Here is a 27,709-nt window from a genome sequence, read left to right on the forward strand (position 1 = left end):
TGCCCGAGACCACTGCTCCGCGGGCAGTGCCCAGACAAGGTGGAGCCCGGCGGGCCCGCGAATCCGAGACGTGTCCCAGGAGCTCCAGCGCACGTGACCTGCCATTGCCTCCCGCCGCCTCCTGCCCGCGCCATGACCCAGCCGGTGCCCCGGCTCTCCGTGCCCGCCGCGCTGGCCCTGGGCTCAGCCGCGCTGGGCGCGGCCTTCGCCACTGGCCTCTTCCTGGGTGAGCAGGACCCTGTCCCGGCGGGCGGGCGCAAAGGAGGGCGCGGCGTGGCTCAGGTTAACTACCCTGTGGCCGCAGAGCCCTGTACCCTGATCCAATATCTTCTCCCTGGCAGGAAGGCGGTGCCCCCCATGGCGAGGCCGGCGAGAGCAGTGCCTGCTTCCCCCCGAGGACAGCCCGCTGTGGCAGTATCTTCTGAGCCGCTCCATGCGGGAGCACCCGGCGCTGCGAAGCCTGAGGCTGGTCAGCAGGGCGCGGGACGGGAACGGGCGTCCCTCTCGGGCCCTGCGGGTCCCACGTGGCTGTGTGACCTTGGGCTGGGCCGTGGCCCTCTCTGGGCTTCCGGCTTCCCCGGGCCGGGTGCGGTGGGCGTTCCCGGAGGGTCTGTCCCCCAGGCCACGCCCAGAACCGCGCTCCTGGGAGTTTGGGACCCCAGGGCGAAGGTGGGTAACCGGCATGGCTGGTGACACCTTCTTTCACGCAGCTGACCCTGGAGCAGCCGCAGGGGGATTCCATGATGACCTGCGAGCAGGCCCAGCTCTTGGCCAACCTGGCGCGGCTCATCCAGGCCAAGAAGGCGCTGGACCTGGGTAGGGGCACGCAGCCGGGATCCCGGAGGGCCGAGGTTTCTGGGCCAACCCCCACTCTGCTCTGAGCCCGTCTGTGTTCTGGTCCCAGGCACCTTCACGGGCTACTCTGCCCTGGCCCTGGCCCTGGCGCTGCCCGCAGACGGGCGCGTGGTGACCTGCGAGGTGGAAGCGCAGCCCCCGGAGCTGGGACGGCCCCTGTGGAGGCAGGTGAGCGCCCGCGCGTAGCCCCGCAGCCCCAGGCGAGGGCGCAACGGCTGACCCGCTTCCTCCGTAGGCCGAGGCGGAGCACAAGATCGACCTCCGGCTGAAGCCCGCCCTGCAGACCCTGGGTGAGCACCGAAGCGGGAAGGGTTTTGTGGCCATTGCAAACGAGGTCGCTGTGTGGCCGAGCTGTGACTAGGCCTGCGGGTTAAGGGCACGGCTGGCTATCACAGCGCCCGGGCCGGCCTGGGAGGGGCCTTAGGGACGCCGGGGCCGCGGACTCAGCCGCACCTGCCCTCCCTCCCGCTGCAAGACGAACTGCTGGCGGCGGGCGAGGCCGGCACCTTCGACGTGGCCGTGGTGGATGCGGACAAGGAGAACTGCGCTGCCTACTACGAGCGCTGCCTGCAGCTGCTGCGACCCGGAGGCATCCTCGCCGTCCTCAGAGTAAGGGATCCACTGCGGGGGAGGAGAAAGCACCCTCTCGGGGCGGGTCCCCATCTTTTTCCTTGACTCCTCTTATACCCCAAAGCCCCACCCAGTCCAGTCACATAGGCTCCACCCCCTGCGGGGCTCCGGCCCCAGTAGGTACCCAGGCTTTCCTCCGCTTTGGTTCTCTGTCTCCGGCTCTGGTCACCTCCCGCCCGGGCACCTCCCTCCGAGGCCCCGCCTCCTGCCTGGGCACCTCCCTCCGAGGCCCCGCCTTCCGCCCGAGCACCTCCCTCCGAAGCCCCGCCTCCCACGGCCCGGTTGGCCCCGCCCTCCCGCAGGTCCTGTGGCGCGGGAAGGTGCTGCAACCTCCGAAAGGGGACGTGGCGGCCGAGTGTGTGCGAAACCTAAACGAACGCATCCGGCGGGACGTCAGGGTCTACATCAGCCTCCTGCCCCTGGGCGATGGCCTCACCTTGGCCTTCAAGATCTAGGGCTGGCCCCTAGTGAGCGAGGGAGGGTTGCCTGGGAACCCCAGGAATTGACCCTGAGTTTTAAATTCGAAAATAAAGTGGGGCTGGGACACACGACCTCCTGAGCCTCCGTGTGTGGCGCTGGATGGGGAAGGGAGGGAAGGCCCAGCACAGATAGCTCCTTCAGTGAAAGGGGCCTTGAGGTTTGTCCCCTCCTTGGCGCCAGGTCTGTGGCCCTACTGCAGGAACCTCCAGCTGGCAGGAGACAGGTTATGAAGTTTTAATTGGCCTGGCCACATGTAATGGCCAGAGACCCCAGCTCCTCAGGCTTGTCTCCCTCCTACATCTCTCCCTCAGGGCAGGCGAAGCTCTGGTTCCATGAAGCTGGGGACTGGTGGAGGGCCACTATGGTGTCTGACAACAGGAAAGAGGATTGCAGGTGCCCACGGGTGTCACTTGTGTGCTTTTGTAGGTGATGCCAGTTCTGCTGGCAGCTTGCTCATATCTTCACAGCACAGTCAGCTCCCCAGCCTCACCTCTCCAGTGGAGGCCCTGGTAGGGGAACATCACCTCTGAGAGCCAGGTCAGTTGGCCTGGACCTGAGGCCCTCGGGGTTGACTTGAGTATCCCGCCGTCTCCTTGAAATTCTGAAGGAAAGTGAGGGGGATCATTGGCCAGGGAGGTGTGAAGCAAACAAGCCTATAGGTACAGCAGTTGTTACCACACTCCCTAGAGGATGAAGAGAACTTCAGGCTTTCCTGAACCATCTGCCTATGAGGTGAGGTGGAGAAGGAACCAGGCCTTATGGAGCACTTTTGACCCAGGTGCTCTGCTCCTCATTTAAATCTCCCCAACCTCATAGATCTTATCTCCACTGACAGATGAAGGTCAAATTCTTTCCACTGACACTGCCTCAGGCATAAGTGGCATTAGCCTGGAATTCAAGCAGCCTTGTCACTACCTGGTAAGCCACGGTGATGGGAAGTGTCCCTGGAGACTGCTGGAAGCAGGGCTAAAGAGCTACATGAGGCTGGGTGCAGTGGCTCATGCCTGTAATCCTAGCACTTTGGGAGGTTGAAGCAGGTGGATCATTTGAGGTCACGAGTTCGAGACCAGCCTGGTCAACATGGTGAAACCTGGTCTCTACTAAAAATACAGAAATTAGACAGGTGTGGTAGTACACACCTGTAATCCCAGCTACTGGGGAGGCTGAGGCAAATTGCTTGAACCCAGGAGGCGGAGGTTACAGTGAGCCCAGACTGCACCACTGCACTCCAGCCTGAGCAACAGAGCGAGACTCGTCTAAAAAGAAAAGAAAAGAAAAAAAAAAGCCACATGACCTCACAGCTCACTTTGCATTTTGGACACTACACAGGACCATGGCTGGAAACCTACACTTTTCGAACTCATGAAAGCATATTAGGATGCACATGAGTGGATAGGTTCAATTTACTCTAAGCAGATCCTTGACAGCCAGCTAACTCACTTGTGCCACACCTCAGTCTAAATTACTGTAGCCACTGCCCAATAAAGGGCCACCTGTTAGCTAAGGGGCAGCAGTCCCCATGACTAGGATTTTTCCCTTTAGAGGACCACCAGCAGTGATTAGTTACCTGTGGGTCTACTTTACACTGTAAGAGTTGCTTTCAGGCCTAGCCTGCATGGACATCTTTTCATGTTTCTCCTCTTACCTGACTCAGGCTGACTCAAATTCTAACCTTCTGTCCCTTAAGTCATGTCTGTCTGGAGAGGGCCTTTCAGAGAACCATGATTCACATGGGCCATTCAAGCCAGTCCCCTAGGACAAAGTGGGACCAGAGGGGTCTTCATGCCCCCAACCCTCCTGTGTGCACAGCTTGCTTGAGCTCTGGTTTCTCACCAGCTTCTTCTCAATCTCAAAAGTTTGTAGCATGTATCATTTCTTGGGTGATGAGTCCTTCCATTTTCTTACCCATTTCTTATCACTCAGGCTCTACCATTCTTCAGGTCTACTATTACAGATTTGTTGAACAAATCTTCTCCAGCCTTTAATCATATCATTCCAATTATCTCCTATCAGAAAACTTGCTCTTTCCTACTTTTCCAATCAGAACCACCTATTAATGTCTCATTCGTACCCAGATGAAGGCCAATGCTACACAGCCAAAAGGGGTTGCCTCTGGTCTCCTACCTATACCCACCTTTCAATGTCTGCCTAGAAGGAAATGAGTAATGATCTCTCAGAGTCCCACAGGTTACCCTTACTGTCTACAACTTACTCTTCTGTACGCCTAACACCATCGCACCAAACCAGGGCCTACTTTATTTTCCTAGCAGTAGCTCACAGGGGTATGGTGTGTTTGTGTATCTTTTCAGCACCTTCTTTTTCCTTTCAGTTATGCAGGGCAATTCTGCACAGACTTACAAACTGAAGAGTATAAAAGCATGTACCCTCTTACTGTAGTCTTAAAAAGCTCGTGGAATTATTCTAGGGACACCAAAGATTCTGTGGCACAGATTTAAGTAAAGAGCAAAATACTCACTGGAAAAATTAAATACTGGCTAGCTACCACGGAGATTTGACCCTAGCTGGCAAACGTGGAACTCTGCAAATACTTGGAGCCATTAATTATGTATACTTGTTTTATTCATAATTTGTCATGTTCTGGGATACCAAAAGTAATAATGGCTGAACTTAACAAAATTTTTTACCTCATCTCAATATCCACTGATCCATCTCATTCAATGGTAATAGTCAATGTTTTCTAAAGGAACATAAAAACAAACATGCACACAATTGCACAGTTTTCATAAAGGTCTATTTCATTATTGGTGGGTAGCGCATTTAACAGTTAAATACATTTAAATAATGTATAGGTGACTGCAGGACTGCAGCATTGGTAACTAGATAACCAATTCAACTAGAAACCAGCTAACAAGGAACTGTCTAAATACTTAAAATACAGCTCTTGTTGAGATCATTCTTTGTTTTGATCATCTTCTTGGGGGAAAAAAAGCCTGCTGCTGGTCACAATGGAAATATATTAAGGCCAAATCTTCTGATATCCATTCCCAAAGGTATCTTTCAGCTGGATTAAGCCTCCAACTCCAGGGCGAGCCCAAGCTTGTGGCCTCCAGCATTAATGCTCTTTCCGTCTACCAGAGCAGAGAGTGTAAGCTTCACACCTATTAAGACAAACACAAAAACAAAACACTGTGATGTACCTGGCACTTCACTCAGTCTGAGCCTTCTTTCACAGTCATCCCCAGAAGCCTGCCTGTCACTTCCTCAGCCTGTCAGCTGACCTACTAGTGCTGGCCACCAGAGGGCGCTTGGAAGTATCTGAGACACCAGAAGGACTGGGTTACCATTCTAGGTAAGGCACCAAGTCACAGAGAAATGTTTTAATAACAAGTTCAAAGTGCTCTAGAATATACAATAATGTTGAGTATACTATCCAGATGAAGAGAGACTAGAGACATAATCATAATTAGATCCTAGAAAGGGAAACCTACAATAAAGACACATTTGGGGACGGGGTAAATCTGAATATATATTTGGTATTACATTAATGTTAGTTTTCTTAGATGCGATAATGGTATTGTGCTTATAAAGAAAAATGTCTTACTCTTAGGATACACATGCTAGGAGGTGCCGTGTCTGTATGTCTGCAAAACATACAGTTTTTTTAAAAAAGTATGTGAAGTTTCAGAGACATAAATGCTGTAAATTTTAATAACTGGTCAACATAGGGTAAGGGTATATGATGTTCACTGTACCATTCTTCCAACTTTTCTTTAGGTTTCAAAATCGCCAAAATAAACTTTGGGAAGGAAAATCCCTATTTGGAGGGGGGAAAGTCCCCAGTACTTTAACCAGACTCCAAGATGAGTCATGTGCATTGTGAAGTTGGAGAAATGCTGCTCTAGACACAGCATGCTTCAAAATATTATATAAAGTCAACAAGACTATAGACAGAACCAAAGCAATGAGTGAACTTTTATCAACAAAATAAAAATTACTTTTATTTTAGAGAGAGAGAGAGAGAAAGAAAGAGAAAGGAAGGAAGGGAGGGAGGGAAAGAAAGGAAAAGAAAGAAAAAGAAAGGAAGGAAGGAAGGAAAGAAAGAGAGTTGTGGCAAAAGGTAAACATGTATTTATTGTACTCTTCTTTCAACTCTTCTGTGTGCTTGAAAGGTCTGTAAAATAAGCTGAAGAATGAAAACTAATTTTTTTAGTATCAAAACAATCCTACTTTATCAAGAATACTTACCAGGCCTCAGAGTCTGAGTGTAGCCTACTCCAATTAAGCTAGAGTTGTTGACTTTTGCCTAAAATAAAATTCAAAAACAACTGTAAGAAAAATATTTCAGTAGGGACAAAGCTCCTACATGTTTCCCCATCATGTAGTCACGAAGTGTTCAGTTTTATTCACGAGACAATAAAATTCATTATGTATTAAGCCAAACAGAAATCAGGTACTACTTAATTCATATCCATTCAACTCAAAAATCAAATTGTCAGTAGGACACGATACTCCTCATAGCCACTGGAATGTATCCAAAGACCCCAAACTGTCCGTACAGCACAAGAGCCTAAGCACTCTCATAAAAATCATCTTTGTCGATTCTAGTCTAGCACAACAAAACCAGACCAAATGTGGTACAAATCAGGCTCACTAGAGGTGACACACAGCAGCCTTAAAGTGCAGGGTATCAAGTTTAAATTCATGACTTAGTTACACACATGTAAACTTTCCTACTTTCAGGACTCTTCCTAAAGAACCAAAACCATCAATGTTAAAAAAAAAAAAAAAAAAAAAAATCTCCAAACAAGTAATTCCTCTGAAGAATCAGATCAAACAATCCTTTATCCTCACATTCTCACACCTCTCATGAATGCCAGTGCTGCTGAGTTCTGGCTGTATGTAACCACTGTGCTTGGGAGGAGGTCCCAGTGAGGTATCATGTACCAATCCAGGCCCCTGCCTTCCTTGCACAATCCTAACATTTCAGGACTTACAGACTTCAAGGGCTGGAAGGAACCCTGAAGAGTATGACATAGTAAGGAGTAGATTCCTTCTAGTTCCATTCTCTACCACCCCTAACACTATGAAGCCACACCAGAGGCCAGGAACACCTCCCTTCATTTCCAGGGCATAGGTTGCCTAGATACGCAACTTTGCTTTGCTTTCAGCATTCTGAGGGCTACTGTATAAAGGTAACAAACAGCCTATGTGACCAAAACAGATCTCCAAATGATTTGATGTCTATAGTCTTATAATGTGTAACATCCAAAGAGCCCAATCCAGAGAAAGAAATGATGTAACTATACAGACACAAACCACATCCACAACACCTGTATTCACTTGGCACTACAGCCAAATATTCATGAGCTACCAATGACCATCTAAAAAAACAGGCCTGGTGCAGTGACTGACACCAGTAATCCCAGCACTTTGGGGGCCAAGGCGGGAGGATCACTTGAGCCCAGGAATTCAACAACAGTCTGAGCAACACAGTGAGACCCCTGTCTGTCTGTACAAAATTTTTCTAGCTTGGCATGATGGTGCACACCTACCCAACTATCGGGGAAGCGGGAGTGAGATGGAAGGATCTCTTAAGCCCAGGTGGCTGAGGGTACAGTGAGCTGTGGTTGCACTAGTGAACTCCAGCCTAGGCAACACAAAGCAAAAAAAAAGAAAAAAGAAAAGAAAAAGAAAAGAAAAAAAAATACCTCATTAATGACCATCCTGTGCCCTACAAATAAGAGCCTCAGACAGCTGAACAGACATTCCTATTATTGGCCGGGCGCAATGGTTCACACCTGTAATCCCAGCACTTTGGGAGGCCAAGGCGGGCAGATCACAAGGTCAGGAGATCGAGACCATCCTGGCTAACACGGTGAAACCCTGTCTCTACTAAAAATACAAAAAATTAGCCGGGGCGTGTACCCGGAAGGCAGAGGTTGCAGTGAGCTGAGATTGCGCCACTGCACTCTAGCCTCGGCGACAGAGTGGGACTCCCGTCTCAAAAAAAAAAAGAAGAAATTCCTACTATTGGCCAGACTCAGTGGCTCACGCCTGTAATCCCAGCACTTTTTGGGAGGATCACGAGGTCAGGAGTTCAAGACTAGCCTGGCCAAGATGGTGAAACCCCATCTCTACTAAAACTATAAAAATTAGCCAGGCACAGTGGCAGGTGCCTGTAATCCCAGCTACTCGGGGAGCTGAAGCAGGAGAATCGCTTGAATCCGGGTGGCAGAGGTTGCAGTGAGCAGAGATCGCACCACTGCACTCCAGCCAGGGCGACAAAGTGAGACTCTCTCTCAAAAAAAAAAAAAAAAAAAAAAAAAAAAGAAAAAAAAAAAAAAAAAGAAATTCCTATTATTTAACAGTAGGAGTTAAACCATGAAACTGTGATAAGGAGTAGAAAAAATAAACTCAGTTTCTCCCTCTATACTCTCACAAGGCCTAGGGAGAATTTCCCACACATCAAGCAAACAATTCTGCAGCAGATTCCAGCTAGATGTTCTCTAATTCGATTCTGATACTATCTACCTGGAGAGAGAGCATTGGATCACACACAGGTTCAGTGCTCAGTTTCATAAAACTGCCCCGCCCTCATTTTCAATGCCAATTGAAAGTTCCAGGTTGTTTTGCCTGTTTCTTACAGACTGGTTATAAATCGGGGTTCCCACAAGTCCCTGGGGTTCAATTTCCCAGAGTGGCACAGAGAACTCAGGGAAACATTTACCAGTTATATAGAATATTTTAAAGGATGTAAATGAACAGCCAGATGAAGATACTTATGTATCTTTTCCTTTATAGGTGAGGTCTGGAAGGGTCCCAAGCACAGGAGCTTCCATCCCTGTGAAGCTGGGGTGCCCCATCCTCCCATAACATGAATGTATTATTGTTTACCTTCCTGAAGGCCCCCTGAACTCAGTCCTTTGGGTTTTTATGGAGACTTCATTACAAAGGCACGATTAATTAACTCACTGGTCACTGGCTCAACCTTTAGCTACTATGCCCTCCCCAAGGAAGGTTTGTTCCCTAGCAACCAGCACCCCCTACCATGTGGTCATCTAGGGACTATCCAAAAATCACCTCATTAACATAAGTTCAGATGTGGTTGAAAAGGACCCGTTAAAAATAACAAAATAGCCCAGGGCACAGTGGCTCGTGCCTGTTACCCCAGCACTTTGGGAGCCAAGGCAGGGGAATCACCTGAGGTCAGGGGTTAGAGACCCACCTGGCCAACATGGTGAAACCTCATTTGTACTGAAAATACAAAAATTAGCTGGGCGTGGTGGCAGGCACCTGTCATCCCAGCTACTAGGTAGGCTGAGGCAGAGAACTACTTGAGCCTGGGAGGCGGACGTTGCAGTGAGCAGAGATGGTGCCACTGCACTCCATCCAGCCTGGGTTGACAGCGAGATTTCATCTAAAAAAAAAAAAACCGGCCAGGCGCGGTGGCTCAAGCCTGTAATCCCAGCACTTTGGGAGGCCGAGACAGGCGGATCACGAGGTCACAAGATCGAGACCATCCTGGCGAACACGGTGAAACCCCGTCTCTACTAAAAAATACAAAAAACTAGCCAGGCGAGGTGGCGGGCGCCTGTAGTCCCAGCTACTCAGGAGGCTGAGGCAGGAGAATGGCGTAAACCCGGGAGGCGGAGCTTGCAGTGAGCCGAGATCGCGCCACTGCACTCCAGCCTGGGCGACAGAGCGAGACTGTCTCAAAAAAAAAAAAAAAACACACAAAAGACTCTTTCACTTTTATGCTCTGGAGCTGTTTCAGGAACCAAGAACAAATGGCCAAATATCTCAACAAAAGATACTCCTACTGCTCTAGTCACTTGGGAAATTGCAAGGGTTACAGAAGCTGTGAGCCAGGAACTGGACAAAAACCAAAATATATACACCATAGTATCATAGGCCACCCCCTGGTTTCAAACAGGGATCCCCTTAGAGCAAAAAAGTCCATATATCTGTCAAGGATGTTTACACTTGTTACATTTATATAACACACGTATCTGCAAGAGTACAAACACAAATATGCTTATCATCTGGAGAAGCTACTGTGGGATAGGGATAGGTTTAAAGAAACAACTAGGCCAGGCGCGGGGGCTCACGTCTGTAATCTCAGCACTTTGGGAGGCTGAGGCGGGCGGATCACCAGAGGTCAGGAGTTTGAGAACAGCCTGGCCAACATGGCGAAACCTCATCTCTACTAAAAATACAAAAATTAGCCAGGCATGATAGCGGGCACCTATAATCCCAGCTACTCGGGAGGCTGAGGCACCAGAATGGCTTGAACCCAGGAGGTGGAGGTTGCAGTGAGCCAGGATCACACCACTGCACTCCAGCCTAGATGACAAGAGACTCCGTCTCAAAAAAAAAAAAAAAAAAAAAAAAACAAAAAAAACACCTAATTTGTCCTATGAAGAGGAAAAAAAAAAATAGCTCAGCAGTATGAGGAATGTGAGGTATGCAAAATTTATCAGGCCCAGAGAGACGTGAGAATGAGACTTTACTCACAGGACACACCCCCATGCCCAGGGGAAATTGTTTAAAAACATTTTTTCTTTTTTTTCTTCCTTGTAGTTTCCAGGCTAGCTAGTAAATATCTAAAGTGTTACTGCAAGTTGCACAATGTGACCCTCACCCATTATCTAACATTATATAACATGAGTTCCTGGAATCTGTGACACAAAGAACAATGTATAGCCAATCACTAATCAATGTTATTTCTGTAAACCAAAGAGAATTCCTGCCAAACAACTTTGTATCGGCCCACATCCTGTCCTGGATTTTTGGCCTTTAAAAACCTGTTTGTGGCCGGGCGCGGTGGCTCAAGCCTGTAATCCCAGCACTTTAGGAGGCCGAGATGGGCGGATCACGAGGTCAGGAGATTGAGACCATCCTGGCTAACACGGTGAAACCCCGTCTCTACTAAAAAATACAAAAAAAAAAACTAGCCGGGCGAGTTGGCGGGCACCTGTAGTCCCAGCTACTCGGGAGGCTGAGGCAGGAGAATGGCGTGAACCCAGGAGGCGGAGCTTGCAGTGAGCCGAGATCGGGCCACTGCACTCCAGTATGGGCAAGAGTGCCAGACTCCGCCTCAGAAAAAAAAAAAAAAAAAAAAAAAAAAAACCTGTTTGTAACAAAGGCCAAATGGAGCTCAAATCCACTTGGATCTGGGTCTGCTGGGCAGCTGTCCTCATTATGGTCAAGTAAATTCTTTAAAATTGTATTTTGTGCCTTAGTTTCTTCCTTTAGGTTCACAGAAGCCATTAGAAACATCTTTATCTTCTTCTACCAGCTTTTTCTCCCTTGATCTACTGTTATTTGTACCTTGTGCAGAATTATTCAGGACAGAGATCAGCTGATAGTGAGATCCATTTCCTCCTCAGGCCAGTCACTTTCCATAGGTGTTACATCCTGAGGAGGCTTCAACTCAATTTCACAATACATATGATCATCAATCCGTATTATAAGACTTATTTACACAAGGGAGTTTAATCTTGCCAACAGTATTACCATATGGCAGTATGAGCATGGTACAAAAAAAAAATCAGTTTCGTTACAAATCAGTAAGAATTAGAGATATTTGCTTTGCCTTCCCAACAGAAATCTACCCTTCCCCATTTGTCAGCTTTATACTGATTACTGCCCCAGGCAATTTCAGATCACATTTCTCAATGTAATCTCTGACTTCTGACTTTTTAAATTTCTCCAAATTGGGCAAAATACAGCAAATACAGGTCTTAGGGGTACTCTGCCCGAGGTTGGTGAGTTTGGTCTAGCATCAAGGTACAATCCAGCACTCTTTCACCTTGATTTTAGTGATTACAAATAACAATAATCAAGGACTTGTATATTTTGTTTGTTTCTTATTGTTTGCACTTCCCCTTATGCACCCAGTGAACCAACTCCCTGGCAGTTGGATCTATCTCCAAATTTCACTGGTAATTTTTAAGTACCTGAGCACAGCACAGTTGTGGCTCCATAGTAGGGGTGACCACCTGACCACCCAGGAGTCAAAAGTTCCTCATTCCCCATCCATTTATCCTTTTTCTTCCTAAACCATGCTTCGATGAGCCACTCTAGCTAGAGCCACTCTAGCAAATCCCAATCCTGACATCTGAGGATACAGAAAAAAACCAACTCAGTTTCTCCTACTATTCTCTCACAACACAGAATGTTTCTGTGATATGTGTGAGGGCTTTCCCCACACACTAAGCAAGCAATAATTTCTGCAGCAGACACTCGGCTAAATGTCCTGTAATTCAATTCAATTCTATCCTGGAGACATCAGATGCCACAGGTTAAGGGCTCAGTCCCACAAGACTGCCCTCCTCCCACTTCGGATGCCAACTGCAAGCCCTAGGTTGTTTTAACTGCTTCTGACCTGGCAGCTCTAGAGGTTCCCACAAGCCCCTCCCTTGGGTTCAATTAATTTCCTAGAGCAGGTCACAGAACTCAAGAAATATTTTATTTACATTTACCAGTTTTAATAAAGGATATTACAAAGGATACAGATGAAGAGACGTATAGTGCAAAACATAGAAAAGGACACAGCTTCAATGCCCTCTCCAGGCATGCCACCTTCCAGCAACCTCAGCTACCCAGCTCACTGACCTCTGTCCTTGTGGGTTTTCACGAGGCTTCATTATATAGGCATGACTGATTAAACCACTAGCCATTGGTGAACAACTTAACCTTCAGCCTCTCTCCCCACCACCCTCTAATCACACCTTGGTCTCTCCACTGACTAGCTCCCACCCCGAAGCTACCTAAAGGTGGCCAGCCACCAGTCAACTCATTAGCATACAAAAAGATACTTAACACTTTGGGGATTCCAAGGATTTTTTAGAGTTCTATGCCAGGAGAGGGAAGCAAAACCAAATATACACTTCCTAATATCACAAGGAGCATTAAGCAATGCTTCTGGGTACTGCTGAATTGGAGTAGCAGCTAACATTACTGAAGTGGGAAAGGCTAGGTACGTTTCCAAACTAATTCCCAGGAGTCACTAAATGACACAGGGGTCCCAACCTGCCTTCCCATTTTAACTATGAACTCCTAGTAGGTGAGATAAGCTTCTTCCACTGACATTAAATCTGTTAAAATGTCACAGACATCAATGCAAATAACAGAATAGTGTGCTGTATGAATCCTGAGGTTTTTATTGCTGTAGTGCAATTAGAAATGGAGAAGGGGGCCAGCCGTGGTGGCTCATGCCTGTAATCCCAGCACTTTGGGAGGCTGAGGCGGGTGGATCACTTGAGGTCAGGAGTTTGAGACAAGTCTGGCCAACAAATCCCGTCTTTACTAAAAAATACAAAAAAATTAGCCAGGTGTGGTGGCGGGCACCTGTAATCTCAGCTACTGGTGAGGCTGAGGCAGAAGAATTGCTTGAACCCAGGAGGTGGAGCTTGCAGTGAGCCAAGATCGCACTACTGCACCCCAGGCTGGGTGACAGAGTGAGACTCCATCTCAAAAAAAAAAAAAAAAAAGACAAAGTGATGATTAAAATACTAGCCAGGTGCAGTGGCTCATGCCTGTAATCCCAACAGCCTCCTTTGGGAGGCTGAGACAGGATGACAGCTTGAGCCTAGGATGGGCAACATATGGAAATCCCATCCTTACAAAAAAACATCAAAAAATTAATTGGGAATAGTAGGAGGCTGAGGTTGAACCCAGAATGTCAAGGCTGCAGGGAGTCATGATTGTGCCACTGCAGTCCAGCCTGGACAAAAGAGAGCCTTAAAAAAAAAGGATTAAAGCACTATTATTTCTGACACGGTAAGAACTACCAAAACACCAGCTATAGCTGGGTTTAGACAGGCCTATGGCTCAAGGTTATTATCAACATTAACTCGGCAGTTTTTGAGATTAAACAAACTCCACCGGCCTGGCCTGGAAATAAAACATCTAACACTGTATTCATCAAAAAAGCAACATTTCAAAATCTAAAGCCAATCTATCTGTAAACTGGGGACTGTGTGAAATCAGTTCAAATTTTCAACATAATTCAGTATACCCAAAGACTCATTCCCACAACCAAAACTCCCTTCTAAGTCCACAAAAGTACTCACAGAAATGGAAGCAGTAGGATCCAACTGATATTTAGCTGCAATGCCAAAACGAGTGCAGTTGGTACCTGATGTCCAAGCAAGGTTTACTGAAGTGTCAAGATCTTCACATACTTTCTGATAAATTGACCCTCCAAATTCCGTCCCATCATTCCTGTAAGATATTTTAAATTAGTAGATCTAGAACAGACAATGTAATAATGTCTAAGGCACAGGCTGATTTGTAGCATTACATTTAAATAAAAACTACAGCTCAAGTGGGTCTTTAGTGTTCCACTGAAAACTTGCAAGTTTTAACGGGTTTTTTACCCCAACCCATACCCATACAGGGACTGGTAAAATGAACCACAGAATATCCATTCAGTGGAATTATCACACTGTATTAAACATACAAGAGATTCCCATACAGCCTTTCGGTTATTTCATAAACACATATATATACACACACATATAAAAAGGTGAACCACCACAACGTTAACAAAGATTATATACCTAGCTGGCATGATTATGAGAAATGTAGGTTTTCTTCTTTGTGCTTGTTATTTACCAATGAATTTTTACAATGGAAAGAAAAACATTTTAAGTACTTTTCATGTATCTATCTAGTTTGGGCTTAGGTAAAAACACCAGGCTGGATGTAGTGGCTCACGCCTATAATCCCAACACTTCAGGTGGAGGCAGGAGGATCGCTTGAGGTCAGGAGTTTGAGACAAGCCTGGGCAACATAGCAAGACCCCATCTCTATAAAAATAATTAAAAACAAACCAAAAAAACAAAAAAACAGCAGCAGCAGCAGGGCACAGTGGCTCATGCCTGTAAACCCAGCAATTTGGGAGGTGGGCAGATCAAGAGGTCAGGAGTTCCAGACCAGGCTCACCAGCATGGTGAAACTCCGTCTCTACCAAAATACAAAAATTAGCCGGGCGTGGTGGCATGCGCCTGTAGTCCCAGCTACTTGGGAGGCTGAGGCAGGAGAACTGTTTGAACCCGGGAGGTGGATGTTGCAGTGAGCTGAGATCGCCACAGAGCAACTCTGTCTCAACAAAAAAAAGAAAGAAAGAAAAAAAAACCCCCAACAACAAAACGCCATACATTTTAGGCAATCCTATCACGTCAGCATCCCACACATCTTTTAAAATGAATATACTGGTAGCAGTCTGCCAATATCTAATGCCTCGTGTAAAACTACAAAGTGCATTAAACCCCATATAAAATGAACATTTACTCTCTCAGCACCAAAGGTCAGATTGACATTCTTTTACTATAAGCTTTCAAGGGGCACCCTAGAAATGACCAAGAATGATTTTGTTTTTAAATGTTAAGAGAAATCCTTTAGGGTGCACCCAGATCAATAAGAGATGACAGACATCAAAATCATCCTCTGAGGGCCTACATCACAGTATCCTATGAAAGAAATACTTACACATTAGTGTGTAGCTGGAAGTCCCCAGTCCTGTAGCCCACTGCAAAGTTATTCCTTGTCAGCTTTGATTTGGCACTGTCGAAGGTCATCTGGTACCCAGCAAGCCAGCCCTCATAACCAAAGACAGCTGAACCGTGGATTGCAGGTCCAGCAAAATCAAAGTCAACATCACAACCAAGGTTTATACACTCCCTCTTGTAAGAGGACTTGATTTTACCACTTTTCTTTCTGGAAAAAGAACAAACTGACGTCACTGGGAAAAACGTACACACACTTATGCACAAGAGAGCACAAAACAGACTTAAATGAACTGCAGTATGACCAGGGAGTAAAAACCAGCAATACAATAACTGAGTAAAAAAATCATCTCAATGAACTACAAGACAAGGACACAAGGCAACTGGACGGCCATCTACAACTGCTTTGCAGAATTAACAATCATTCACAAAAGCCTGTTAGAAACACATTAATTGCCCAAGTTAGTGCAACAACGAAGAGGCAAATATTTGAAGGCAAGCCAATGATAGCAACCATAGTATTCTAAAAGCAGATATAGGCCAGGCATGGTGGCTCCCGCCTGAAATCTCAGCACTGTGGGAGGCTGAGGCGGGTGGATCACCTAAGGTCAGGAGTTCAAGACCAGCCTGGCCAGCATGGTGAAACCCCATCTCTACTAAAAATACAAAAAAAAATTAGCCAGGCATAGTGGCACATGCCTGTAATCCCAGCTACTCGGAAGGCTGAGGCAGGAGAATCGCTTGAACCCAGCAGGCAAAGGTTGCAGTGAGCCAAGATCGCACCATTGCAGTCCAGCCTGGGTGACAGAGAATAAATAAATAGGCTGGGAGCGGTGGCTCCCACCTGTAATCCCAGCACTCTGGGAGGCCACAGCAGGCAGATCACAAAGTCAGGAGTTCAAGACCAGCCTGACCAACATGGTGAAACCCTGTCTCTACTAAAAATACAAAAATTAGGCGGGCGTGGTGGCACACCGCCTGTAATCTCAGCTACTCAGGAGGCTGAGGCAGGAGAATCACCTGAACCCGGGAGGCGGAGGCTGCAGTGAGCCAAGATCATGCCACTACACTCCAGCCTGGGTGACAGAGTGAAACTCTGTCTCAAATAAAAATAAAAATAAAAATAAAAATAAATAAAACAAAACAAAACAAAACAAAACAAAATAAAATAAAATAGATGAAATAAAATATGAAAAAAAAAAAAATGGCCAGGCATGGTGACTCATGTCTGTAATCCCACCATTTTGGGAGGCCAACGCAGGCAGATCACCTGAGGTCATTAGTTCCAGAACAGCCTGGCCAACATGGCGAAACCCTACCTCTACTAAAAATACAAAAATTAGCTGGGCGTGGTGGCGTGCGCCTGTAGTCCCTGCTACTCAGGGAGGCTGAGGCAGAAGAATCGCTTGAACCTGGGAGGTGGAGGTTGCAGTGAGCCAAGATGATGCCACCACATTCCAGTCTGGGTGACACAGAGAAGACTCCATCTCAAATAAATAAATAAAAGCAGATACAGAGATTTCACCACCACAAGGTAGCTTAAGAAGCTATCAAACAGTAAAGGTACACCTTTTCTAAATACACAAAAGAGAAATGCTTTTAAATGTAATAGATAAAAATGTCTGTGCTTACCCTGTGTTTGGTGAGAAGGTAGTATCAAATGTCAGTTTCAAACCTTGACAAATCTATTTTGAAAGAAAAGTAATTTGCTTTCTTTTTTGAAATACAAAAATAATTAATAAAATTAATACTAAAATTTTCAAAATGTTACCTGGTCTTCAATTGCGATTTCTGTTCCCAGAGTGTTATCAGTGTTCCACTTTTCTGTGAAAGTCAGACCATACTCACACCACTTGTATTTGGTCTCCAAGGTCCCAGTAACTTTACCAGTGTCTGTATTAGATGAACCAGACGTTGAAAATTCCTAACAAGACAATCAATAACTTCATGAACATTCTCATAAGCCTAGAATTCATCACTAACTTACAAACACACACACACACACACACACAACCCGCTGAAACATTTGGTAAACTCATGAATCCTCCTTTTTCTAGCTTCCTGAACACTCGTATCCCTCTGCACTGTGCTACTCTCTGAAGCTTATATAAGAGTGACAAGCCTTTGAGCAACTGACTGCCACTTCACATACAGCTGACACTTCTAATCAATCACAAGTTCATCTGTAGTGAATTCTCAAGTGAACAAACTGTACACCCTTTTTTTTTTTTTTTTTTTTTTTTTTTGAGACCGAGTCCCGCTCTGTCGCCACGCTGGAATGCAGTGGCGTGATCTCGGCTTACTGCAACCTCCGCCTTCCAGGTTCAAGTGATTCTCCTGCCTCAGCCTCCCAAGTAGCTGGGATTACAGGTGCCCGCCACCACGCCCAGCTGATTTTTGTATTTTTAGTACAGATGGGGTTTCACTATGTTGGCCAGGCTGGTCTCCCAACTCCTGACCTCAGGTGATCCACCACCTCGGCCTCCCAAAGTGCTGGGATTACAAACATGAGCCACTGCGCCCGGCCAACTGTACATCTTTTAAGGAAGGTTTTGCTAAGGTGATTTTATTTGGGATTCAAAAGTCAGCGGGAAACTAAGAGTGGCGGCTCACGCCTATGATCCCAGCACTTAGAGACCAGCCTGGGCAACATAGCAAGACGCCATCTCTACAAAAATTAAGAAACCAGCTCAGCGTGGTGGTGTGCGCCTGTAGTCCCAGCTACTCAGGAGGCCAAGGTGGGAAGATGGCTTGAGCCTGGGAGGTCCAAGCTGCAGTGAGCCATAATCCCACCATTGCACTCAGCATGGGTGACACAGTGAGACCCTGTCTAAAAATAATAATGTGCCAATCCCTGGTTGCACACGAACTGAAAAAGAAAAAATATGGAGGGCTTATCTGAATTTTTGTTTGTTTGAGACAGCATCTTGCCTCTGTCACCCAAGCTGGAGCACAGTGGTGTGATCACAGCTCACTGCAGCCTCAACCTCCCAGGCTCAAGTGATCCACATACCTCAGCCTCCTGAGTAGCTGGGATCACAAGCATCACCACGCCATGCCTAAGGAAGACAGCTGATGTGAAAATAATAAAGAGACTACAGCCAGAAATTGTGATATCTGCAGAGTGAGAAATATCAAAAACTGTATCAACAGGAGGAAAGGGCAGTCATCCTTCTCTCAGAAAATAGAACATTTGTATAACTATTGCTCTGCTGATAGAGACAAATCCTCAGGTCTTATATATACTCTCCTAAATTAGATCCTTTCATTAACAGGAATTTCAAGTCAAAGCATAGCCCTCAATACCTACACTAAAAAGCACTGTATTGGCTGGGCACAGTGGGTCACACCTGTAATCCCAGCACTTCAGGAGGCTGAGGCGGGACGATCACTTGAGGTAGGGAGTTTAAGACCAGCCTAGCCAAAATGGTGAAACCCCATCTCTACTAAACATACAAAAATTAGCCGGGCATGGTGGTGCATCCCTGTAATCCCAGCACTCAGGAGTCTGAGGCAGGAGAATCACCTGAACTCGAGAGCCTGAGGTTGCAGTGAGCCAAGATGGTGCCACGGCACTCTAACTTGGTGATGGAGTGAGTGAGACTCCATCTCCCATTAAAAAAAAAAAAGCATTAGATTGGCCAGGCACGGTGGCTCACGCGTGTAATCCCAGCACTTTGGGAGGCCGAGGCAGGGAGATCATGAGGTCAGGAGATCAAGACCATCCTAGCTAACATGGTAAAACCCCATCTCTATTAAAATACAAAAAATTAGCTGCGTGTGGGGGTGGGCACCTGTAGGCAGAAGAATGGTATGAACCTAGGAGGCAGAGCTTGCAGTGAGCTGAGATCGCGCCACTGCACTCCAACCTGGGCGACAGAGCAAGACTCCATCTCAAAAAAAAAAAACAACCATTGGATCCTGTTAGGAAAGAACACTGGATATAAAAATTAGGAGTTCTGATGTCCAGTTCTTCATGTCATTTACTAAACGCATCACACTGGGCAGGACACATTTTTTGGTTTTTTTTTTTTTTTGGAGACAGGGTCTCACTGTTGCCCAGGTTGGAGTACAGTGCCACAGGCACAGCTCACTGCAGCCTCAAACTCCTGGGCTGAAGCGAAGCGATCCTGCTATCTCAGCCTCCCAAGTAGCTGGGACTTCAGGTGCCCACCAACAAGCACAGCAAATTTTTAAATTTTTTTGTAGAGACAGGGTCTCGCTATGTTGCCCAGGTTAGTCTCAGAACTCCTGGGCTCAAGTGATCCTCCTGCCTTGGCCTCCCAAAGCGCTGGGATTACAGGAATGAGCCACTGTGACCAGCCTCACTTACCTTTTTTGGGTCTGTTTCTGCAACTATAATTACAAAGCTTACCTCCAGATGATTAAATTGAACTGACACTGTGAAAGTTTGTACATTTTCATATGCTCCACAGAAAACGAAAGCATTATTAAAACAATATATATGGAACAGGTTCTTCTAGCAGATAGTTTGAACGGGGAATGTGTGAGCAGCTATTTTTAATCCTGAATGACATTAATGACTCTTGGGGCCCCACCCACTGCCATCCATCAGCCCATAGATCAAGAGCCAGCCTATATACACATGCCAAGGAAGCCTCAAGAAACAAAGCCAATACCACCCTGTGGGACCAGGGTGGGCCAGATTACAGCTCATGCCCTTTACCACCAGACAGTTTGGCTTCTACATTCTGGGGTGGCCTCAGTAGCTTTGCAGTTCAGGTAAGAAAACAGAGCCAGGTATTAATGGGACTTATCCGGGGCCAGAGACAACCTACAGGATCAATACCACGGCTGTTCAATTACATGTATTAAATGTGAGTAAGAACATGCTACACCTAATCCAGCTCCTATACATCCTTCATGCTCTTAAACCTACTTCCATAAAACTTTCCCTAACCCTATACACAATAATCTATTCTTTTCCAACAAAGATTTGGTTTATCAAACAATCTAGTATTTGATATTAATTATCTCAGTATTCTCAGTTTATTTTATCTCTCCAACTAGAAAGTAAGCTTTTTAAACACGAGGACTGAGTCTTTTTTAGAAGGCCCTTTGTGTTTCAACAAACACGGTAGGGGCCTCAATAAACTAACAATAGGAACATTAAAAAACACACTAAATCACTGCACTGTAACCTGTTAACTTGGCCAAATAAGTCATTCAATCGTAACTAAACACCTAGGCTTCCTTTCAGACCAAAGAAAACAAGTGACAGATATGATCAATGTAAAACCCCAGAAATCCAACAGGCCGGCCGGGCGCGGTGGCTCACGCCTGTAATCCCAGCACTTTGGGAGGCCGAGGCGGACGGATCACAAGGTCAGGAGATCGAGGCCACGGTGAAACCCCATCTCTACTAAAAATACAAAAAATTAGCCGGGCGCGGTTGCGGGCGCCTGTAGTCCGGGCGCCTGTAGTCCCAGCTACTCGGGAGGCTGAGGCAGGAGAATGGCGGGAACCCGGGAGGCGGAGCTTGCAGTGAGACGACATCGCGCCACTGCACTCCAGCCACAGGGACAGAGCGAGACTCTGTCTCAAAAAAAAAAAAAAAAAAAAAAAAAGAAATCCAACAGGCCTAGGCTTTTAAACAACTACAGGCCGAGCACTGTGGCTCACGCCTGTAATCCCAGCACTTTGGGATCACTTGAGGTCAGGAGTTTGAGACCAGACTGGCCAACATGGCAAAACCCTGTTTCTACTAAAAATACAAGAATTAGCAGGGCATGGTGGCGAGCACCTGTAATCCCAGCTACTTGGGAGGCTCAGGTTGAGGCAGGAGAATCGCTTGAACCTGAGATCATGCCACTGCATTCCAGCCTGGGCGACAGAGCAAGACTGCGTCTCGGGGGGGGGAAAAAAAAAAAAAGAAAGAAACCACAATACAATTAATTTAAATAAATATCAGTTGCACGCACTCCATCAAAAATGTCTACACAGGCCGGGCGTGGTGGTTCATGCCTGTAATCCCAGCACTTTGGGAGCCTGAGGAGGGCAGATCACGAGGTCAGGAGATCGAGACCATCCTGGCTAACATGGTGAAACCCCATCTCTACTAAAAACACAAAAAAATTAGACGGGTGTGGTGGTGGCCAGTGCCTGTAGTTCCAGCTACTCAGGAGGCTGAGGCAAGAGAATGGCGTGAACCTGGGAGGTGGAGCTTGCAGTGAGCCGAGATCATGCCACTGCACTCCAGCCTGGGTGACAGTGCGAGACTCGGTCTCAAAAAAAAAAAAAAAAGTCTCTCTCTCTCTCTATATACACACACATACATATATCAAAATAACCTATAGTATTCTAATATGCACACACTTATACCCACCCCGAAATAATCTCAAAACAAAAATTTTTAGAGTAAAAAAAATTGCACAAAGTTAAATTTTACTAGCTGGGCATGGTGGCTCACATCTGTAATCCCAGCACTTTGGGAGGTCAATCCAAGGCAGGTGGATCACTTGAGCTCAGGAATTCAAGAGCAGCCTGGGCAACACGGCAAAACGTCATCTCTAGAAAAACTATAAAAAATACTCAGGCATGATGATAGGGCCTATACTCCCAGATGCTTGGGCGGCTGACGTGGGAAGATTGCTTGAGGCTGCAGTGAGCTGAGATTGTGCCACTGCACTCCAGTCTGGGCAACAGAGTGAGACCCTGTCTCAAAGAAAGTTAAATTTTACTTTATCCCCTTTGTAACAGGTTCACTCAACTATCAAGTCACCAAAATACCAAAATATTAACCTCTTTAAAAAATATTCTTGGCTGGGCACAGTGGCTCACGCCTATAATCCCAGCACTTTGGGAGGCTGAGGCGGGCGGATCAAAAGGTTAGGAGTTCAAGACCAGCCTGACCAACATAGTGAAACCCTGTCTCTACTAAAAATACAAAAATTAGCTGGGCATGGTGGCAGGCACCTATAGTCCCAGCTACTCGGGAGGCTGAGGCAAGAGAATGGCATGAACCTGGGAGGCGGAGGTTGCAGTGAGCCAAGTCACATCACTGCACTCCAGCCTGGTCAACAGAGTGAGACTCCATCTCAAAAAAAAAAAAAAAAAAGTCTTGGCCGGGCATGGTGACTCACACCTGTAATCCCAGCACTCTCCGGGGCCGAGGTGGGTGGATCACCTGAGGTCTAGAGTTGGAGACCAGCCTGGCCAACATGGTGAAACCCCAGCTCTACTAAAAATACGAAAATCAGTCAGGCAGGGTGGTGGGCACCTGTAATTCCAGCCACTAGAGAGGCTGAGGCAGGAGAAACACCTGAACTCAAGAGGCAGAGGTTGCAGTGAGCCACGATCACACCACTGCAATCCAGTCTAAGTGACAGAGTGAGACTCCATCCCAAAAAAAAAAAAAAAATTCAGATCAGGACTCCCTAAACTCACAAAATACATGTGGAAATCTTCTCCAGGGAGAACTGCTAGAAAATGGACATTATATAAATGATTAGTACACATTATATAAATGATTAAAGAGTTCCTGATAATTTTATGCCCATAACTGACGAGCATTGTTGACAAAGGGTTACAAAAAAGTCTCATGGGTTCCCTGCCTTCAAATGTGTAATCTTACTGAGTAAAGAATACCACCTGACTGGTCTTTCCTAAGTTCCTTGTGCATACATAACACGACAAAAGACCACGTGAAAATCAGAAATCACATTCAAGACCAAAATAAATCAGGTTACAAGCAAGTCTCTTAAAGTTAACTTCCGCCTCTTCTTTAAGACAAAACAGGTAGACATCTTTCAGTTATGACCATTTTACGAGTTGAAAAATTATAAAGGTTCAATAGAACTTATTCAACAGTAACACTCACCACGCCGCTGCAAGACTTTGTTTTCACATCCAGTTTCACCAACCCAAAACCTTCAACAAATAGAGAGCAAAAGAAACAAAATGATTATTTTATATGAAAGATGCATAGCAATTGTTGACTATACATAAAAAACAAAAAGATTCCACATACTCAGAGGTGGATAAAAATGTGTTAATATACAATATTTAAATGAAATTGTTACAAATTCATCTTTTGTAAACTGGCTTATAAAGGGCAGAATTATCCCTATGCTGCTTTGTCTAGTTTTTTGGTAGTTGGTACACAAAAGAACGCTTTCAAACTATTTTTTTTTTTTTGAGACAGAGTCTCACTCTGCCGCCCAGGCTGGAGTGCAATGGCACGATCTCGGCTCACTGCAACCTCTGCCTCCCACGTTCCAGCAATTCTCCTGCCTCAGTCTCCCGAGTAGTTGGGACTACAGGTGTGTGCCACCACACCCGGCTAATTTTTTGTATTTTTAGTAGAGATGGGGTTTCACCGTGTTAGCCAGGATGGTGTCGATCTCCTGACCTCATGCTGCCCACCTCCGCCTCCGAAAGTGCTGGGATTACACGTGTGAGCAAACACGCCCAGCCCCCAAACTATTCTTAAACTTAAATATCAGATTTAAAAATCATTCAATTTAAATCTCAGAATAGCTAATAACTTATCATGATATGGCTGGGTGCGGTGGCTCATGCCTGGAATCCTAGCACTTCAGGAAGTTAAGGCGGGTGGATTACTTGAGATCAGGAGTTCAAAACCAGCCTGGCCAACATGGTGAAACCTCATCTCTACTAAAAATGAAAAAAAAGGCCGGGCGCGGTGGCTCAAGCCTGTAATCCCAGCACTTTGGGAGGCCGAGACGGGCGGATCACGAGGTCAGATCGAGACCATCCTGGCTAACACAGTGAAACCCCGTCTCTACTAAAAATACAAAAACTTAGCCGGGCGAGGTGGCAGGCGCCTGTAGTCCCAGCTACTCGGGAGGCTGAGGCAGGAGAATGGCATGAACCCGGGAGGCGGAGCTTGCAGTGAGCTGAGATCCGGCCACTGCACTCCAGCCTGGGTGACAGAGCGAGACTCTGTCTCAAAAAAAAAAAAAAAAAAAAAAAAAAAAAAAAAAAAAAGCCAGGCATGGTGGTGCGTGCCTGTAATCCCAGTTACCAGAGAGGCTGAGGCAGGAGAATTGCTGGAACCCAGGAGGCAGAGGCTACAGTGAGCCAAGACCACGCCACTGCACTCCAGCCTGGGCAACAGAGTGAGACTCTGTCTCAAAAAAACACAAACACAAAAACAAAACCAATTTATCATAATACAGCAATGGGGTATTTCCAACAATCTAAATAAAGGGGGGGATGGTATGGAACAGAATCTTTAAGAAAACCCAAATTTACCTGAAAAAGCTCATAACTCTGGAAAGTACTAGGAGTCACCACAAAAGCAAAACAGTAATATATCATAACTCTAGTCAACCAAGACCTAAGCTATAACTGAAAAAAATTAAAGCACAAGTCGCTTTTTCTTAAAGGCTCAAATCCTCTTAACTACAGTTTTAAAAAATTTTGGGAAATTGGGGGAGGGGGATGTAGACTGTAAAAGAACTATTTTCACAGAAGTTTAATGTACGCATCTTAAGTTTCTAACAGAAGAATTAAAACAAGGCTGGGCACAGTGGCTCATGCCTATAATGTAATCCAACCAGGCTTTGAGAGGCCACTGTGTTAACTGGGTAACACAGTGAGACACCACCTCTACGAAAAATAAAAAAATTAGCCAAGTGTGGCAGAGTGTGCCTGTAGTCCCAGCTACTTGGGACTTGGGAGGTTGAGGAAAGATGATCGCTTGAGTCCAGGAGGTCCAGGCTGCAGTGAGGTATGATCGTGCCACTGCATCCAGCCTGGGCAACAGGCTCAAAAAAATAAATAAGTCTAAATTTAAAGCAGCAAGATATTTACAATTTGCAATGATTAATCTGATTTCACTAAGCAACCCAAACATACATTTTCACTCTTTATCTAACACGTTTTAAAAATAAGGTTCTTACCAAATCCTTTGTTGAAAATATCTCTGGCAGCTTTGCCAAGGTCAGCATATGATGGAGGAATACACATTGCTGGTAGAAAAAAAATTCCAGTATTAATGTCTCTATTCTCCCATCTTCTATCCAAGAACTAGAGTACGACCCACTGCTGATATTAAAATTCAAGCAATCCTATGTGTTGGAATTATGTTTTTTATCTGGTCAGGAGCTACACTAAAACTATAACGACCTATAAAGGAGATACCACCAACGAATTATTTCTAAAATAGATAACCATGGTTATACGAACTTGGGAAATTCGTTCCAAAATAGAAAAACAGTCTATTACCTACAGTCTCACTTCCTAGGACTGGACAGGTACAAAGAAACAAGTATTTGTGTGCATGGATATGTATCTGCTAAAATTCACTGAGATGAGCTGACTTAACTAAATTAGATAAAATCAAAACCTAAAACTAGGCCCTGTCCCTGATATGTCGTTTAATATCTTCGCTGAGGTGAAAACCAACATCCTGGAGTGGGAAGAGAACTTAATACTCTGGGAATTTAAATATTGAAACTTTGAAAAAATACTGCCATCTGTGTTTCATTCAAATGTCTGTATCAACTAAATATCAAATGGCGCTTCAAACTTACTAATATGACTCTCAAGTCCTTAGCCAATGCTGTGCTGCTTAAGGGCAGGCAATCTGAGCTCATTACACCAGCTCATTCATTCCACAAAGCACGTCCACGCCCTTAAGAGCACATGTAATGACCTTGTGCTCTCACAAGGACTGCTACTTCCTCTAGAAGACTGACTGATCCCATCCTCCAAAGCGGAATCCCCAATTAATAACTTTTACTTCTGTACATCAAAGACACGTACAAAAGCTGAAAGTCCATGCGGCCACAGACCAACTCCCCGGGCCTTGTTCCCCTATTTGAAATCCAGCAGCCCAGCCCCTCCTCGGCAGAGGTGGTCAGACGGTAAGGCGACCACCAAAAGCGGCCGAATTTCCAAGTCCTCGGAAAGACAGAGGGAAACAAACTGCGGGTTTCTGGTCGACAGGCTTCGACTCCCCGCCGCCCCATCCGGCAGAGATCCCTGCTCTACTTACGCCGCGCGCAAGTCTGTCCGTAGGTCGCCATGGCGAGGCCGTGGGAAGAGGGGAATCTGCGGGAGGGACAAGAAGTGCGGTCAGCTGGGGTCAAAGGGCCAAAGGGAGGTCCCGGGCAGAGAGGGGCGAGGGGCCGCGGGGCAGCGCGGCCATCTTAGGAAGCCAGGGCCGACCCCAAGTCCGGCGCAGGCCTCCCGCTTGGCCGAAGCGGCCTAGGCCCCTGGGTCGGCGTGAGGCGGGCGCGGCGGTACCTGGTGGTCTCCTGAGGGGGGCCGCAGCCACCGCTCCGCTAGCTGCTGAAGCCGCTCGTCACGCTCACTGTCCGGCTGCAGCTGCAGCGGCTGGAGGGCGAAGTGAAGGAGACACCGTTCCGCCCGCCGCAACCCTGTCCTCTCCCAGCCAGGACCCCGCCGCTGCCCCCGGGGCTGTCCGCCGCGCCTGTGCCCGCAGCGCAGCCCGCTGCCAACTCCAGCCTGCTCCGGAGCGGCCACGTGGACCGACAGCGCCACGGTCCTGCAGGTGGGCTGCCTCGGTCCGTCGATGGGGATCGGGAAGGCAGAAGCTGCTGGGCCTTGAATCAGGCAGCTATCCGGGCAGCCTCAGAGGCGAGGGGGCGGGGAACGGCGAAGGCAGCGCGCTGCCGCCTGCCCGGGAGGGGGATGGGGCGGAGGCCCCGCGCGAACGCGTCACGGACGGGGCGGGGCGTCGGCGCGTGGCCGGGGCGATAGGGCGCGGCTGCGCACCACCGGGGTCACGTACATCTCTCCTACTCCCTTTACACGCTGGTGCAGGTCCGCCCCAGAAACAAACTCCTGCACAGGGCGCCTGCGGGGAGTCAGCTGAGCGTTACCCACGTCCACCCTACTAGCGCAGCCTGCGCTTCTGAGGGACAGCTTCTCTTTCCCAACCCAGTGAGAACGAGTGGGACACAGGGGCGCCACCTCCAGCCCCTCGCGCTCTTCTGCCCTCTTTTCCCACCTTGGTGTGACTGCCTTGCTGTGCCGGGCTGTGTGCCTGAGAGGTTTTTCGGGACTGCCTCTCCCTGAACAAATGTGAGCAGGTCCCAGCATGCCCCACCCATTTCCACTCCTCCTTAGGCTTTCTCTTCCGCGGCTCCTCCCCACTCAGGCATGGCACTGCCTCACACCCGCACGGAGCCGGAGCTTGGCGAGACAAGCCCGCTCCGGGTCCAACTTCCTCTGGATTATGGGCCTGGAGAAAATGTGGTATCATCCTGAGCAGGCGTTAGAATGCTGCACACCCAAGTTCCCCGGGTGTGCAGGAA

At 47.1% G+C, this 27,709-nt stretch overlaps 2 protein-coding genes across 7 annotated transcripts; one reads left to right on the top strand and one right to left on the bottom strand.

The window, feature by feature from the left end:
* Positions 1 to 9,343, top strand: COMTD1 (catechol-O-methyltransferase domain containing 1). Of its 6 annotated transcripts, none has more exons than XM_050803504.1 (7): positions 1 to 226; positions 342 to 469; positions 711 to 816; positions 905 to 1,023; positions 1,091 to 1,145; positions 1,331 to 1,464; positions 1,788 to 2,036. In XM_050803504.1, exons 1-7 carry the CDS (start codon positions 133 to 135, stop codon positions 1,938 to 1,940), a joined length of 789 nt encoding a protein of 262 aa, XP_050659461.1. In that variant the 5' UTR covers positions 1 to 132; the 3' UTR covers positions 1,941 to 2,036. The 6 variants fall into 6 exon arrangements, 5 of the variants coding, with proteins under 5 accessions (XP_050659461.1, XP_050659458.1, XP_050659460.1 ...); XR_007728690.1 differs by lacking the exon at positions 1,788 to 2,036 and adding exons at positions 5,159 to 5,275; positions 5,701 to 9,343 and having other exon boundaries at positions 97 to 226; positions 342 to 816; XM_050803501.1 differs by having other exon boundaries at positions 24 to 226; positions 342 to 816; positions 905 to 1,019.
* On the bottom strand, positions 4,699 to 26,815 carry VDAC2 (voltage dependent anion channel 2). The gene is made up of 10 exons (XM_050803518.1): positions 26,676 to 26,815; positions 26,425 to 26,480; positions 25,328 to 25,396; positions 23,281 to 23,330; positions 17,212 to 17,364; positions 17,073 to 17,125; positions 15,424 to 15,651; positions 14,004 to 14,154; positions 6,172 to 6,229; positions 4,699 to 5,084 (listed from the first exon to the last, which is right to left on the bottom strand). Exons 2-10 carry the CDS (start codon positions 26,453 to 26,455, stop codon positions 4,993 to 4,995), a joined length of 885 nt encoding a protein of 294 aa, XP_050659475.1. The 5' UTR covers positions 26,456 to 26,480; positions 26,676 to 26,815; the 3' UTR covers positions 4,699 to 4,992.
* Positions 26,816 to 27,709: the final 894 nt, after the last annotated feature.

This window comes from Macaca thibetana, chromosome 9 (assembly GCF_024542745.1).
Source record: "Macaca thibetana thibetana isolate TM-01 chromosome 9, ASM2454274v1, whole genome shotgun sequence".
NCBI lineage: Eukaryota > Metazoa > Chordata > Mammalia > Primates > Cercopithecidae > Macaca > Macaca thibetana.

Bases quoted from the DNA above. Each gene is read 5' to 3' on its own strand.
- COMTD1 (XM_050803500.1), top strand. From the start codon at position 133: ATGACCCAGCCGGTGCCCCGGCTCTCCGTGCCCGCCGCGCTGGCCCTG. The intron at 1,024-1,090 runs GTGAGCGCCCGC...CTTCCTCCGTAG, and splicing joins GACGGCCCCTGTGGAGGCAG to GCCGAGGCGGAGCACAAGAT. The intron at 1,146-1,330 runs GTGAGCACCGAA...TCCCGCTGCAAG, and splicing joins GCCCGCCCTGCAGACCCTGG to ACGAACTGCTGGCGGCGGGC.
- VDAC2 (XM_050803518.1), bottom strand. From the start codon at position 26,455: ATGGCGACCTACGGACAGACTTGCGCGCGGC. The intron at 25,397-26,424 runs GTAAGTAGAGCA...TTTTTCTACCAG, and splicing joins CGGACAGACTTGCGCGCGGC to CAATGTGTATTCCTCCATCA. The intron at 5,085-6,171 runs GTAAGTATTCTT...TTGTCTTAATAG, and splicing joins CACTCAGACTCTGAGGCCTG to GTGTGAAGCTTACACTCTCT.